The following is a 16,358-nucleotide window of genomic DNA, read 5'->3' as shown; positions in this document are numbered from 1 at the left end:
ATTCAGTCTACAGTAATTTAGCCTCCCCTCCTTCACGCTGAAGTTTTAAGGAGTGTTGTAGTCTGGACTGCTTTTGATTGAGTCGAAGGAGAGCCAATCAGAAAGGAGCTTATTTACATATATCAATCTTAAAGGCAAGCTGTTTCGACCATCTTCTACGTTTTCCTTCTTAATCCTCAAAAAAAACCAGACAAACCTCTAAATATTTCACATCAAAATACCTGAACGGTCAGACAGCTAGCTGGTCAGCTAGAGACTTTTATTTTGAAAGCCAAAATGGCGGCTTCGCTTCATACATTCACTGTTTAAACACAACGCACAGATTCTGCTTTAATATCCTCACATTTTATTAATAAAAATGAGTTCGTGTATAATAAAGTGCTGCATATTAATTTAATGTTAATTTATGTTTTTAATGTTTTTTTTTCCTCCCATGATACAAAAGCTCAGCGCTGTGTTTATTTTCACTTTCACTATTTTCAGCTCTCACTCCACTTCCAGCTTCCAGACAAACTGCAGTGAGTGATATTAATGCTTTTGTTCATATTTCTGTAGTCATATTGTGTAGAATAACCTGTAGAGCAGCTGCTCTGAGATTAGGTTCGTGAGAAGCGCTTCAGGTGTGAAAAGTAGACCGATTCGCTGCGTCACTGTGGCTGTTCGGTCCAGTCAGTCAGGCACTGGGCTCTTCCATATGGCCTGAAGGTGAAAGTAGATGTTTTATCACAGAATTACAGTTCAGAGGAGGTTAAATGTTGGTTAAAACGACGAATTCAAAGCATGTACGTCTGTAATTTCCTCACAGTTGTGGATGAAGTTCACTGGCGTGGTTAAAGGAAGTAAAGGTGCAGAAGCTCAGGGCTCAGTAAAGAGCCCATCTTATGCAAATCTGAACTTTCTTCATTTGTTTCTTAAATAATGTTGTATGGAAATGTTTCAGTTTCAAAACGTGGCGTTAAGCCCATATAGAAACTAGGATGCAAATACAGCCCCTACTGAACCTACTCAATGAGTTGTCTGTGTGATGTGATGAAGAAAATACTGAATGAGGCCTAATACAGGGCAGCCAATCAGAACAGAGACCACTTACTTATATGTACTTAAGCCACAGTAACAAAACTGCCTGTTTAGTTCTGAGGGTAAGTGGCGGTTGGAAAATCATTATATCAACATGAACTGAAACTGGATATACAGCCTTTAGAAGCACTTGTTACTGCCGTCCAGTGCTAAACAGTGTTAAAGTCTTAGAATTGTCTATTTTCACTAATACAAAGTTCTAAGTATAGGCCTAACTATCGCCATCACAGTGTTTTTAAAACAACAGAAAATACCTTGAATTGATTGTTTCCAGTAGCCTGAGGTCTCATACATGAGAGCAAAAGTTTACATCCCTACTCTGCAATAGCAAAACATTTTATGTTAAAGGATATTTAATGAAAGATCAGATTTCCCAATTGTCCCTTCACAAAAGGCAAGAAATATGGTAAAAACGTATATATGGAAAAACGGTAGTAACATAATTGAACACACACCCCCCAAAACGTCCTCCACCATGTTTTACTGTGAGCATGGTCGTCTTCTCTTCATAGGCAGTTTCTTATATTTGTGTGATTTATGACCAAAAAGTTTATGACCAAAAAACTCACGAGACCATGTAATATTCCACAATTCATCTAGTTTGTAAATATGCACTTCACCATACTCACGAGTACTGTCTTGTGTCTAGAGGTTAGCAATGACTTCATGCATGCTTTTCTCCCAAACACTTCACCGTGGAGATGTGGGGCTGCTCTCCATTCGCCCCGTGCTGTTTGCTTTGGATTCTCGCAGAGCTCTTGAACAGTTATCCTGTCAGTTTTTTGGTTATTTTTCTTGATCTTTCACTTTTGGGTAGCTACTTCATGTATCCATGTTTCTTCAATTGATGGATTATGGCCTTTCATGGTTTCAACCAGTATGCCAGAAAATTTGGATATCTTTGTACATCCCTCTTCAGCTTTATGAAATGGTAGTCATTTCTTTTTGAGGTCTTCTGACTGTTTACTGTTCCCATCTTGAAACTTGCTTGAGACTGGACACCTAATTACTGCACCTGCAAATCTAAACAGCAAGCCTGATCTAACACCTGTTGCCAGTCATCAAGCATTTAGTGCTGCCATTGGTTTTAAAAGCTTAGACGCCTAATTTTATATATTCAAGCTAAATACTTTGAATGATATCAAAGGGGATGCAAACTTTTGAACTTGCTGTTAAACATGAAGTGACTTAGATTGAGCTGCTCCAACATGGAAGTTATAATATGAAAGGTTTTCAGAGGAAAAGATGAGAATGTCTACTGTTATTCTGAAGATTAATGGAATAATAGAAGTAGATTTTTAGATTAATTGCAGATAATTTAAGGGGGCTTCAGACCTTTGCACATAAATGTATATAGCGGACTAAAACAATGCTTAATGCAATTTGGACTGAAATCAAATTTTGGGTCCAAAATGTGATTCACCTGTAGACATTGTCAGTTTAGTGTTAACCTACTTAAATAAGGAATTCAGTGTATTGATGGTGTGAATTATGGAAGAAGATTGAATTTTCCTTACATCATGTAGCCCTAACTGTAGTCTTTGTTCATGTCTCTTCCAGGTCTCAGCAGTTCCTGGCTCCTAGTCTCACTGTAGGCCATGTACCTTTTGGCTCTTCTTGTGTGGGTTTCAACAGCTTTGGCTGGAGTTCCACATGCCAGCAGAGAAGATGAGCCTTCTTTCCCAGTAGCAACCAATGGACAGCCATTCCCATGGAACAAGATGAGGCTTCCACAGGCTGTTTTGCCCCTCCACTACGACCTCCTCATCCACCCCAATCTCACTAGCTTAGACTTTGCTGGAAGTGTGAAGATCCAAGTGGAGGCCCATGAAGAAACCAACACCATTGTACTCCACAGCAAAGATCTCAACGTCACCAAGGCAGCACTGCTGGCTTCATCTGAAGGTGAAGGTCAGATTGTGAAGGTGCTGGAGTATCCGGCCTACCACCAAATTGCTCTTGTGAGCGATAGCACAGTGCTGAAGAAAGGTCGTGTGTATGTTATTGAGCTGGACTTTGTGGCCAAACTCTCCGAGAGCTTCCACGGGTTTTACAAAAGTACATACCGGACCACGGAAGGAGAAGAGAGGTGAGGAGTCTTACACATCAAGAGAACCCCAGCAAAGAATAGAGGGAATGAGCATGGATTCTAACATAGATTGGTTTCTAGGGGTGTAATGATACATATATTTTCAGGCTGATTATGTTGTTTTCCATTTTTTATGTCTTAAAAACTTTGAAAGTTTGACTCTCCAGGGGTCTAGTCATGTACAAGTAGATTCCACATTTTATGGTTTCCCACCAGCATCTATACATGAATTCCAGTGCTCCTCTGTATTAATGACAGAAAACATCTCATGGTTTATAAAACCCATTCCCTCATGCACATTTACTCTGGTATTTGACTGTAATTAAGTGGGAATGGGTTGAATGTAAATGTGATCTTAAATTCCGGTAAAATTAGCACAGCAATCAGTCGACAATGTGACATCTTTCTATGATGTTTTAGTTAAAAAGCTGAGGTTTTTAGTTGCAAAAACATCACATAATGATGCAACCAGGCCAGCAAAACAAAATGTTTGTTGGCTGTTCATGCTGAGGACCTTTTCAGGAATTTCATGGCATGTATGAACATGTACATCCTGTTAAAATACCAACTAATCATATGTTGGATCTTCAGTATAGCAATCTGAAGTTTCTCCACAAGGGGGTGATATTAGCACACGTTTTTTTCTGTGTGTCATTTAAAAGCAAGGAGAAGCCACCTACATGAGTTTGTGAATGCACTTGTTTGCAGAATAACCTTTCAGAGGTGAGGCAATTTTCAAAAGTACCAAGTACTGTAGTTTTTTTGCGGGATGATTTCCCCCCCATTTACTCTGATAGATTACATCCAGATGCCTGGTTTTGTTCGACTGTGGCATTCAAGAGAGTGATTAACGCATCAAGGATTAAAACATGTTCTTGTAATACAATAATTGCATATTTTAATTACATTTATGCTCGTGTTTGTAGGGTTCTGGCCTCCACCCAGTTTGAGGCGACCAGTGCTCGCGCAGCTTTCCCCTGTTTCGATGAACCGGCCTTCAAAGCCAACTTCTCCATCCGCATCCGCCGAGAGAGCAGACATATCTCCATCTCCAACATGCCAAAGGTTCAATCAATAAACCTTAGTAGATGCTGGGTATCTTACCTAGGGATCATGGCAAAGTTATATAATTTATATATATATATATATATATATATATATATATATATATATATATATATATATATATATATATATGTGTGTGTGTGTGTGTGTAATTTTTTTCTCTTTAATAGGCAATATTAGCTTCATAATATGTAAAGCTTTATAATATTGGTCATGGGGCTGAATTCTGCTCTGTATCTAACAGCTTATTTTATTTTCTCTCAGCTGAGGACGGTGGCACTTCCTGACGGCCTGTTTGAGGACCAGTTTGACGTCACTGTGAAGATGAGCACATACCTGGTGGCCTTCATCGTGTGTGACTTCCTTTCCATCAGCAAGAACACCGAGCATGGGGTCAAGGTCTGAACTGCTTAGCTAACTGAATAGCTTGTTTTAAAAAACAAATTTAACTTGACTGGCCTAAAAACCTATTGATTTTTTTTCTATTATTTAGTTTTCATTTGTGCCCAGAAAACTAAACACATAAAACTTAACATTCACCAAAAATGACTTCTTAGAGTGATACCATGGTTTTGTCCTTACAGCCCCCAGACAGTCCATATTTTGCTTTAAATTACACTGGTAAAAATCTGACTGGCACAAATAATGTCCCACAAAGTCCCACATTGCCCCTCAGACATACGTAAAGACTCGCATACATAATCTCACAAAAGTGAGTACACCCCCTCACATTTTTGCAAATATTTTATTATATCTTTTCATGGGACAAAACTATAGAAATGAAACATGTAGTAGTAGACAAAGTAGCTTGTACAGCAGTGTAGATTTACTGTCCTCTGAAAATAACTTAATGTTTAAAAAGCTGGCAATACAAGTGAGTACAACTCACAGTGAACATGTCCAAATTGTGCCCAGTCGTGTTGCTGTCCGACCCTGGTGTCATGTGACTCGTTAGAGTTACAAGGTTCCAGGTATGAATGGGGAGCAGGGCTGTTAAATTCTGTGTTTTTTGTACAATTCGCTCATACTGGCCACTGGATATTGGCATCTCATGGCAAAGAACTCTCTGAGGATGTGAGAAATAGAATTGTTGATCTCCACAAAGATGGCCTGGGCTATAAGAAGATTGTTAACACCCTGAAACTGAGCTATAGCACAGTGGCCAAAGTCATACAGCAATTTTCCAGGATAGGTTCTACTCTGAACAGGCCTCGCCAGGGTCAACCAAAGAAGTTGAGTCCATGTGTTCAGCGTCATATCCAGAGGTTGGCTTCAAAAAATAGACGTAGTGCTGCTAGTATTGCTGCAGAGGTTGAAAAAGTGGGAGGTCAGCCTGTCAGTGTTCAGAACATATGACACAAAATGCATCAACTCTGCATGGCCGTCATCCCAGAAGGAAGCCTATTCTGAAGGTGATGCACAAGAAAGCCGGCAAACAGTTTGCTGAATACAAGCAGTCCCAGAACATGGATTACTGGAACCATGTCCTGTGATCTGACAAGACTAAGATAAACTTGTTTGGCTCAGATGGTGTCCAGCATGTGTGGTGGCACCCTGGTGAGGAGTACCAAGACTCTACAGTCAAGCATGGTGGTGGTAGCATCATGGTCTGGAGCTGCATGAGTGCTGCCAGCACTGGGGAGCTGCAGTTCCTTGAGGGAAACATGAATTCCAACATGTACTGTGACATTCGGAAGCGGAGCATGATCCCCTGCCTTCAGAAACTGCTTCGCATAGCAGTTTTCCAACAGAATAACGACCCCAAACACACCTCTAAGATGATGACAACTGCCTTGTTAAAGGTAAGGGTGTTGGACTGGCCAAGTATATCTCAAGACCCAATTGAGCACCTGTGGGGCATCGTCAAGCAGAATGAGGAGGAGCGCAAGGTGTCTAACATCCACCAGCTCTGTGATGTGATCATGGAGGAGTGGAAGAGGATTCCAGTAGCAACCTGTGCAACTCTGGTGAATTCCATGCCCAAGAGGATTAAGGCAGTGCTAGATAATAATGGTGGTCACACAAAATATTGACACTTTGAGCAAAATTTGGACAGTGTTCACTGTGAGGTATACCCACTTGTGTTGCCAGCTATTTAGACATTAATGGCTAAACTACTATACAAGCTGTGCACTGCATACTTTAAGTTATATCCAAGTTTAATTTCTATAGTGTTATAAAATATAAGAAAATATATGCAGAAATGTGAGGGGTGTACTCACTTTTGTGAGACACTTTATATGCCAAATATTAGCAACCACCTGGGATACCTCTACAATGGAGTAGCAACATCTTAGCAACCACCTGGGATGCTATAGCAACAGCCTAACAACACCTTAGCAGCCCCCTGGGATATTATAACAGTAACCTAGCAACACCTTAGCAATCGCCTGGTATACCATAACAACAATGTAGCAACACCTTAGCAACCACCTGGTTGTTTCGTCTCTGTGCCCATTGTGCCCATACAGTTCTGCACGTTCATCACTCTGTACAGGCATAACTTTAATGCGCTGGATATTTAGCAGTGTTGATTATTTGCTGTGTTGTTGATGTGGCTGTGGTCAGATCTCAGTGTACACCGTACCAGAGAAGATAGACCAGGCCGAGTTTGCACTGGACGCTGCAGTGAGGCTGCTGGACTTCTATGATGATTACTTTGACATTCCATATCCTCTCCCTAAGCAAGGTAAATTCATTGTAGAGCTCTTTCAGACTACTATATTTGACTATAGAGATGTTATGTTTTACCGAGTAATTGTGAATAACAAGTATATACAGATGAATGTAAAAGTTTTATTTATTCAAACGGACATATCTTCTCTTAGATCTTGCTGCAATCCCAGACTTCCAATCAGGTGCTATGGAGAACTGGGGACTGACCACTTACAGAGAGACCGCTCTGCTCTTTGACCCCCACAAGTCTTCCGCCTCTGACAAGCTGGGCATCACTATGGTTATAGCACATGAGCTTGCCCACCAGGTTAGAACCATAACACATCAGTCCAGAACCATTTTAGACATATTGGTTTTAAATTAATTTAGACATAATGGTTTTAAAATTAAGTGGCTAAAATCAACACATCAACTTGCAACTTGAAAGTCTGCAAAAGTTGAGTGGACAAAATCTAGCAGCAAAACAGGAGTGCCATTTTTAAAGAAGAGGCTGTGTTATTTTGGCAGTGGTTTGGTAACCTGGTGACGATGCAGTGGTGGAATGATCTTTGGCTGAATGAGGGATTCGCCAAGTTCATGGAGTTTGTGTCTGTAAACATCACCAACCCTGAGCTGCAAGTGGTGAGGCATCTTATATTTTTCTTTTTAAATCACCTGTTTGCTCAGACCTGAAAAAAGGTCCAGCATGATATTTAGATCTTAAATGCAAAATGAACATTATACTTAAGGTATAAGGACAATAGTAGATAATTCACTCACATTCTCAGAAGAATCAAGAACTTCACCAAGTTTTCTTTGAATTCTTATTCAGTGCACTCACCTTAGATTCATCTGCTTAAAGAAAGGATTCAAAAACCCACATTACAAAATATTCTTCTGCACGTTGTGTGCAATTACACATTTTCACCAGAGAGGTCTCCAAATGCCCAAAACTTACATAGTGCAGCTTCAAGATATTAACGTATATATTGTTTAATATATTGTAAAATTATTTGGTTTTTGCTAAACATCCAGCTGAAGAAGTGCTGTGATTTCTGAATAAAAGCCACGTCTGTCTGTCTGACTTTTCACATTCTCTAGGAGGACTATTTCATGGGGAAGTGCTTTGAGGCAATGGAGGTAGATTGTTTAGGCTCCTCCCACCCTGTGTCCACCCCTGTGGAGAACCCGGCTCAGATCCAGGAAATGTTTGATGACGTGTCTTATGATAAGGTAGGAAAACTAAGCTAAACTTACGTCAGTGTAACTAGGGCCGGGTACCAATGCATTACTTTCAATACAGAGTCCTGAAAGGTACTTTTTACAATACCTTTTTTTTTTTTTTTTTTTTTATACAAGCCAAAAATGGGTGTGGCATAAGTCAGGAATGAGCATGGGGTGCTGGACAGGTGTATATTAAATACTGCAATGTATTGCACACTAATCAACATGCTCTGTTTGCTCATTTTTCAGGGTGCTTGTATCCTGCACATGCTGAGGGAGTTCCTGACTCCTGTCCACTTTAAGTCTGGCATTGTCCGATACCTGAAAAAATACAGCTACCAGAACACGGTCAACACACACCTGTGGGAAAGTCTGACCACTGTAAGTGCACTTGTTGTTTGCCTGTGCTGTCAGTAGCCTGTACCTTTGGTGGCCTGTGCTATTTGTAGCTTTTGCCATTGGTAGAAATTCAGATCATTGTCTAGAAAGTCTGTAAGCAGCATGTGCGTAAACTGTGGTCATAGGATTGCTCAATCATTATGATGTTGTAACATAGCTTCCTAAGCTGCTATCTTATCTAAAAAATAATCTTAATGATCAAAGGCAATCTGATATGCAAGGTATCTTCACGAGGAGTATATTATTATGTAAAGTGATGTACTAATTTATTGAATTTATTTAATATCTTCTGCCAGAAGCAGCACTTGGAGGACGAGCTGGACGTTAAGGTGATTATGGAGACGTGGACACTGCAGGAAGGCTTTCCCCTTATCACAGTGGAAGTCAAAGGTCGTGAAGTGCGCCTAAGTCAGGAGCGGTACTTGAAGGGCGGCGATCCCTCCAAGACCTCTGGGTGAATATAACAGAGATTGTTATACCCTCTAATTTTATTTTTATTTTTTTCATTCTAAGAGTGTCGCAACCACCTAAGCACTCCCTCTGTCATAAGGAGGTTGTGTGTTTGTTGCCCAAAGATGCCACAGCCATCTGTAACTGGGCAGTCCTGGTTTTGCATCTCAGTTAGCTAAATATGTTAATTATTATGTTAAAGGTTTCTTTGGCACGTCCCGCTGACATACGTCACCAGTAACTCGGCCATGGTCCATCGCTTTCTGCTGAAGACTAAGACAGGTGTGTATAGATGCTTCTGCTTAACAACCCAAACAATGCAATTCAGCATTGCTAAATCAGTAGTTTATCAAATGAAATGGACAGAATTTAAGGTGGCTGCTACTACTGTGCCAATGTACTTTTGCCCATTTGTGTAGATAATAGTGTTGTACATGGTCAGAAACCACATAAGCAAGTCTATTAGAGATTACTGAACAACTCCACACACGTTAGGTCTGCAGTTGGCACAAAGATATGCACAAACACTAAGGACATTTCACCAAATCTAGATTTAATCACATTTTGTTCATATAAAGTTGCTGTCATTACAGGTTCTTAATACAAAATGTTTCTTGCTGCTCTCAGATGTGCTGTACCTGCCTGAAGAAGTGGACTGGGTGAAGTTTAACGTGGACATGAGCGGATATTACATCGTCCACTATGAGGGGTCGGGCTGGGACAACCTCATCACTCTGCTCAAACACAACCACACCGCCCTCAGCAGCAATGACCGGGCCAGCCTCATCAACAATGTCTTTCAGTTGGTCAGGTTAGCCATCTGCCGGGCCTTGCTTGGCCAGGTGTTCTTGGACTCCAATATAATGATTGAACTAATTTCCCTGAGTTTCTCTCAAGAAAATTGTTCTTGCTCTTTGCTTATTGAAGATTTGTCTAGTGTGAACTAATAAAATTTGAATAGGCTTAAACTGTATCCAGATTAAATATTTTGAGATACCTTTTGCTCTTGTTGGTCAGTGTGGGGAAACTACCGCTGGACAAAGCTCTGGACCTGACGCTGTATCTGAGCCACGAGACAGAGATCATGCCTGTGACGCAGGGCCTCAGTGAGCTCGTCCCGCTCTACAAACTGATGGAGAAAAGGGACATGGAGGTGCTGGAGAACCAGATGAAGGTCAGACATGGGAAGAACTTTTTTATGGAATTTTATATGGATGAAACTGTTTGGACCTCATCACCTGTTTCTGCATAGAAAAGGTAGAAAAAAGGCTGTTTTTAAAGATGCCTAGTTTCAGGCCGAAAATAATGTTCTACTGAAAGTTATTCATATTTATTTATATATTGATAAATTCTGTTGAAATGGCAGATTCTAAACTTTCAATTTGTACCTAATTTGTTTATGGTTGAAATTTCTTAATAACCCTGTTCAGGGCTACATCGTGCACCTGTTCCATGAGCTCATAGATGGGCAGGCGTGGACTGACGACGGTTCAGTATCTGAGAGGATGCTGCGCAGCTACCTGCTCCTCTTTGCCTGCGTGAGGGGTCACCCTCCCTGCGTCTCCACTGCCACCCAGCTCTTCAACAAGTGGAAGGAGTCCGACGGCAACATGAGGTCAGACATCAGCTCTTATGATCCTTAGCTCCTTCTCTTTTCAACCCATATTGCTGGTATTATCCTGTAGTCTTGTTGATTTGAATATTTAAACACAGTCATTTGATGTGGTTTGAAGTTAGCTGCTTTTTTCAGGAGAAACTTACCACAGTTGTTCACAGTGGTGGTGATGGAAACCAAACGTCTGAAGAGTTTAATACCTCTAAATAATAACAGAAAGTTATTACATGAAATTCTTATGAATGTTTTTTATGATAGCTTTTGCATGATGTGCTTGTTAACTAACAAAAAATATAATCAAAATAATCTACAATTCCAATAATAATAAAAAAATGAGTACCCATGGCAATCCACTACAAAAGTGAATGTACTTATTTTACATACACATTAGTATAAACAAATGTTTCAACTATTCCATATTCCATATAAGGTCATATTACACTGTGCTTTTGTATTACACCACTGACATTGCCCATAATAATACAAAACACCACATGTGCAGACATCGCAGTAATAAAATAGTGTTATTTCATGTGAAAATAATCACTTTACACAATCATATCATTCTATCACCTTGACATAACTGAGACGTTTATGAATCTCACATTTTATCTCTATTTTAGCACTATATAGTTTGGTCAGTAGGGGGAGCAGTGCATTCACTGCCCGGCCTCAATCTCCACCAACATGCACAGCCATTGGCTCACGAGTTGTGGAATGCTGTCATTTTATTGTTTTTTTTTTCTCAAACAACTGCATGAAGTGGAGTGTGCTTCATGTAAATGATATGTAAATTAAGTGCTGATAGGCTGGCGCTTGATTTCACGCACTGAAGCTGAGTTTTACAAATCAGATGCAAATTACTTGCGCCTCATTAAAAGCAGTCAGATCTGCACAGCTTGGATGAATAAAAACCAATGTGTTCCTGTACTGAAAGAATTTCTCTCTGTCTGTTTGATTTCCTTCACAGTCTCCCTAATGACATCAGCCTTGCTGTGTTTGCGGTTGGTGCTCGCACCGAGGAGGGCTGGGACTTCATGTTCGAGAAGTACCGCGAATCCCTTTATACGTCACTGAAGAGCCGAATTAAATCTGCCCTGTCCATCTCTCCTCTTGCTCACAAACTCAAATGGTGAGGCTTCAGCCTTGAAGCATCACCCTTGATAAAAAAAAAAAACAAAAAAAAAACAGCATAGACCAGCGTAGCTGGTCAAAACCAGTATACTTTGTTTTGGATGCTGTTATGCAGGTCAGCCAACATGATCATGGTTAGTGACGAGCTAAACCAGCACCAGACCAGCATGACACCTGCATAAACCTGCTTAGCCCAGCTCAGACCAGCACGGAATTCATGGAAATCTGTCATTCTGTCCAACCTTCTTCTTCTCTCCCTCACTGTAGGATGATGGAGCAGAGTTTGGAGGGCTCGGTGATGAAGATGCAGGACCTACCGTACGTCGTGACATCAATCAGCAGGAACCCTAAAGGCTATAAACACGCCTGGGACTTCCTGAGGGCCAACTGGCACTCGCTTGTGAAAAAGTGAGTGGAAACATCGTAGCTCTAAAAGCCCATCTGGACGTTGAACAGACTGAATCTGTTTGAGCTACTGATTACTTGCCAGAACATGATAATAGGCTTTAAAAGTTCAGGTAAAAACCATCTAATTTACAATGCTATCCTCAAATGTAATCAGTTAGCAACTACACACGTAATGTCCAAAGTATGATTTATTTCAGTTTTGCAGTGGAGCTATGAGGCGAATACAGGGATCCCTGGGGCTAATGTTTTATGCTAACCTGTGGTTTACAAGCTTCCATTACTTGTTTGCTACATTAGCCTCGTAGCTCAAATGTACAGAATCAAGCTTCAGACACCAAACATATTTAGGCTGTCGCCTTGAGTTTGGAGAAAGGTAGAAAAATGCTTAAATATGAATTTTCATCAAACCATTTCTTATCACAGTGATGTCCCGATAATAATCTTTGAAATATGTGAAAAGTCTGCTAATGTCCCTCCACCTTGACCTTTATCTTCAGGTTCGACCTCGGCTCTCACTCCATTGCACACATGGTAACAGGTGTGACCAGTCAGTACTCTACCAGAGAGATGCTGGAAGAGGTGTGTATCAAAATGTTTGATCCAGGCTCTACGATGGCCAAAAAAATTTATAACAATTTATTTCTCCGTCCAGTATTAATAAGTGCTTTCTATTGTGTGTATTTCTTATGCGCAGTACAAATAGTATTTTAAAAGTCTGAAAAACTTACTTTGGCTGCTAATTGGTCATTAATGTTAGCCTGTTAACTCACCTTATGTACTTTACTATACTTACTATACTATACTTTAGTATATTACTAACATTTTCCCCCTTTGTAAAAAGTGCCAGTAATTCAGTCTATACTTACACGTTAGCCTCGATTGCACAGATTGTAAATCATAACCTCCAAAAGCAAGTTATAATAAATAATTACTTGCACTGACCACTGAAACTTTTACCATGATGAAAGGGTAAAGTTGATGTCCTTAAACTCAGGGACCAAAAGTGTTTCCTAAGGCTCCTCTAGTAAAGAGGACGTTCAGCTGTAAAGTCTGCAGCATGTTCCTTAACATATGAAGGCAGCATAGTTATCATGCTATATATTCCGTTACAGGTGAATGGCTAGACTTCTCATTACATGTAACAACCTTATATACTAGAACAATAGTTGCTCAAAACTGAGGCCTTTGGTTTCAGTAATTATGGTTATACCACCCATCCACAATGCTACACTTCACATGCCATAACACATCTCTCCTCTGTCCATCAGATTCGGGAATTCTTCCGTTCCTTAACTGCTGAGACGGGCGCTGAGCTGCGCTGCATCCAACAGGCCCTGGAGAACGTGGAAGAGAACATTCGCTGGATGGACAAGAATCTCCCTCTGCTCCAAGCCTGGTTGGACAAGAACCATCCAGAACCAGCCCAGCTAGACGACCAGTTCAAACACACAGAGCTGTGAAGCCCTTGACCGCACAAGACCCGACCTGACCTGAGCCAACAGCTCGTACTGAACGACCGTACGAAGAAAATAAAAACGTATTTGAGAAATAGGGCCTGCTGAATGGTGAAATTGGCTGAAATGTGTGTGATTGGTATGGACACACTGCTGGTCTTCAAAAAAGTATCTGCACCATTTTTTCCAAAATCTTTGCAAAATTATACGGTTGAGATGTAAACAAAGTCATTCAGAGTGGGTGGATGGGAAATTCTTCATTGTAGAAAAACTTCAGAAAAGTCAGAATTGTTCACAGTGGTAGTGAATCAGACGTCCACCTCTAAATAAATATAAACTGGCCAAGAACATGCTGCCTGATTAAGTAAATAAAACGGCTTGTTTGTGTTGTAGACATTGTGACCCCTGGTTCCTATCACCACCACTGTAAGAAGTCAGTGGGCTTTTCTGCAATGAACCATAAACCAGCCTGCATGATTACAGCTCAACAACTGAGTAATGGAGAAAATTTGATGGAATTCCTTCAAAAGTAACGAAGTACATTTTTGAACAAATTTGAAGAAGATTAATCATTGCCATCATATTTTTGAAGGTCAAGGCTTTTTATAAAAAAAAAAAAAATATGAAAAGCCAAAAAGGAGGAAAACGTTGGTCTTTTACCACAGAAAAGTTGAGGAAATGAAAAGAATAGTCTGGCAGAACAATCTACACAGTACACTTGTTTACAAAAACTGTACGACAGACTGCTGGACAAAACAGGCTGCTACTACTGTTTGTAGCTATGCTAGCATATTTCAGCTCATATTTACAGACAACGGTGTGTAATACAGTGTCAGAAACCGCATAGACACGTCAATTAGAGATTCATGAAGGACTCTACACAGTTTGAGGCAAGTGTGAAATGACTTAGACATGCAGTTTTCATGATGCTAAGTGGCTAATTACTCACAAGCCTCTATTGCTTGTTAGCTACATTAGCATCATAGCTCCAATGCAAAAGGAATGAAATTCAGAAACTACATTACGGTATAAATGTGATTATTTCACCAACTATACAATTAATTTTCCTCACCTTTTCTGTGATGAAACACAGGCTTTTAAAATGCACTTTCTAGTCCTCGTTTGAGGATGGTTTTTAGTTCAGGGTTAAACTGTGTCACAGAGAAGATGGTTTTTTAAATATTATTATTTTTGTTAGACTTCTCTGAGACACACCAATACCAGCTACTGTGTTTTCTTAACTTGTGTGCTGTTTTAAATTCCTTACAGTTTTCATGATTTATCAGTTTTAAAAGAACCTTCTACAAAGTAAATGTCTTCATGCTGAAATCGGAAATAAAACATTTGGATAGGTTAAGATCTGAAACCTGACCAACTTGGAAGTAATGTGCACTTTGTCTGTATTTCTCATATTGATCACTGAAAACATTAGCATTTTCTCTATGCTGCTGTAATCCAACGTATGCAAATGTATTCTGACCAACTGTACTTATGGAAAACCAAAATTTGCTCCCTTTTGTTGTGGTATATAAACACAGAGTGCGTTTACATGCACTCAATTTGATCGTGATTCCTGCAGTTTTCTGATTATTCAAATGGTCGTGTAAACAGCATGTGATTTTCTTGTAAGATTTTAGCTTAGTAATCTAATTTCTCAGTGCATGTAAACTCTTACTCTGTTTTTCTCATCCTGCACATGTGCAACAACAGGCAGCGGTACGAGAACGGGTTTATGAGGAGCCTGGCCACTTCCTATTTCCTCCGTTATATCAAAAACAGGACTGCTAACCAGCAGAGGGCACTCGCGAGTGAGGCCTCAATGAATGGGAGTAAATGGAGCCCAACAATCTAAAAACGAAAAGTTAAAATCAGAAAGTAGAAGGATGTATTTCACTAAAAACAAAGAAACCGTACCAATATATTTCCCTTTTTCTACAGCAAACAGGTTTTGGTTCAGCAGGAGGTGAGCTTTACTGCTACTGAGTGCTGATTGATGGGCGAGCGGAGCAGCTCATTGGCTGTTCGCGCTCACTGGCTGTTCGCGCTCACTGGCATATATGAGGCGGTGTTTTAAACTCCTATAGCTCGAGTTTAAAACATAGCAGTGGTGTTAAAATGTTTTATGCTGTTCTGTCCCACTGAAACCAACTACATGCTTGACAAAATGAATTTAAATATCCTGCATCTTCAAGATGATTTTTAGGTTTCATATTTTAAAGTGGCACAATGTTTTTACATTAATGTCACATCTTTTTGCAAAGCAGAAATCAGATTACTGTCTGACTGATGTAGACCCGGAGTTTTCCATTATCTGATTACTCAAGTGCATGTAAACTCGATCGGATTACTGACAAAACTAATTTTCTGAATTCTGAACATCCAATTACATTTTCTTTTAAACACAATGTAGTCAATTTAGCCAGGTAACCGAAGCCCAAAGCCAAGTCTGTCCAGCAGGAAAAGAGCTGAGAGACATTACTACTGGACAATCCTCAACGTTAAACCCATAATAAATGTTCATTTGCTGAATTATAACACCTTTTGGGGGAGCAGGGGGAAGGAAAATGTTGATTGTCTGAACAATCTGGACAATCTTTATTTTTTGCCAATATGTAAAACTCAGCAAATAAACAGAAAACGTGCAAGGAGATTTGAAAAAAAACAAATCTGTAAGTAGAGGATCTTCTTTTCCCTTGGACAATCAACAAAACATGTCATTTGCATACGAGTGTACGTGCATATATTTATATTTATGGCCCCCTTTCGAAGACAAAAGCAGCAGAACCTC

The 16,358-nt window shown here is 40.0% G+C and overlaps 1 protein-coding gene across 2 annotated transcripts; it reads left to right on the top strand.

The window, feature by feature from the left end:
* The first annotated feature begins 353 nt into the window (after window positions 1-353).
* LOC108434503 (endoplasmic reticulum aminopeptidase 1-like) lies at window positions 354-15,140 on the top strand. Of its 2 annotated transcripts, none has more exons than XM_017709681.2 (18): window positions 354-518; window positions 2,638-3,166; window positions 4,093-4,231; window positions 4,496-4,630; window positions 6,800-6,920; window positions 7,060-7,214; window positions 7,415-7,528; window positions 7,988-8,119; window positions 8,360-8,491; window positions 8,809-8,963; window positions 9,162-9,241; window positions 9,587-9,770; window positions 9,977-10,133; window positions 10,390-10,574; window positions 11,545-11,706; window positions 11,976-12,116; window positions 12,614-12,695; window positions 13,385-15,140. In XM_017709681.2, the coding sequence occupies exons 2-18, from the start codon at window positions 2,676-2,678 to the stop codon at window positions 13,574-13,576; spliced, it is 2,757 nt and encodes a 918-aa protein (XP_017565170.1). In that variant the 5' UTR covers window positions 354-518; window positions 2,638-2,675; the 3' UTR covers window positions 13,577-15,140. The 2 variants fall into 2 exon arrangements, with proteins under 2 accessions (XP_017565170.1, XP_017565169.1); XM_017709680.2 differs by having other exon boundaries at window positions 355-518; window positions 8,806-8,963.
* Window positions 15,141-16,358: the final 1,218 nt, after the last annotated feature.

Source organism: Pygocentrus nattereri, chromosome 20 (assembly GCF_015220715.1).
Source record: "Pygocentrus nattereri isolate fPygNat1 chromosome 20, fPygNat1.pri, whole genome shotgun sequence".
In the NCBI taxonomy this organism is placed as follows: Eukaryota; Metazoa; Chordata; class Actinopteri; order Characiformes; family Serrasalmidae; genus Pygocentrus; species Pygocentrus nattereri.
Note: the sequence above shows the minus strand (reverse complement) of the source record. Positions and strands in the feature narration are given on the sequence as shown.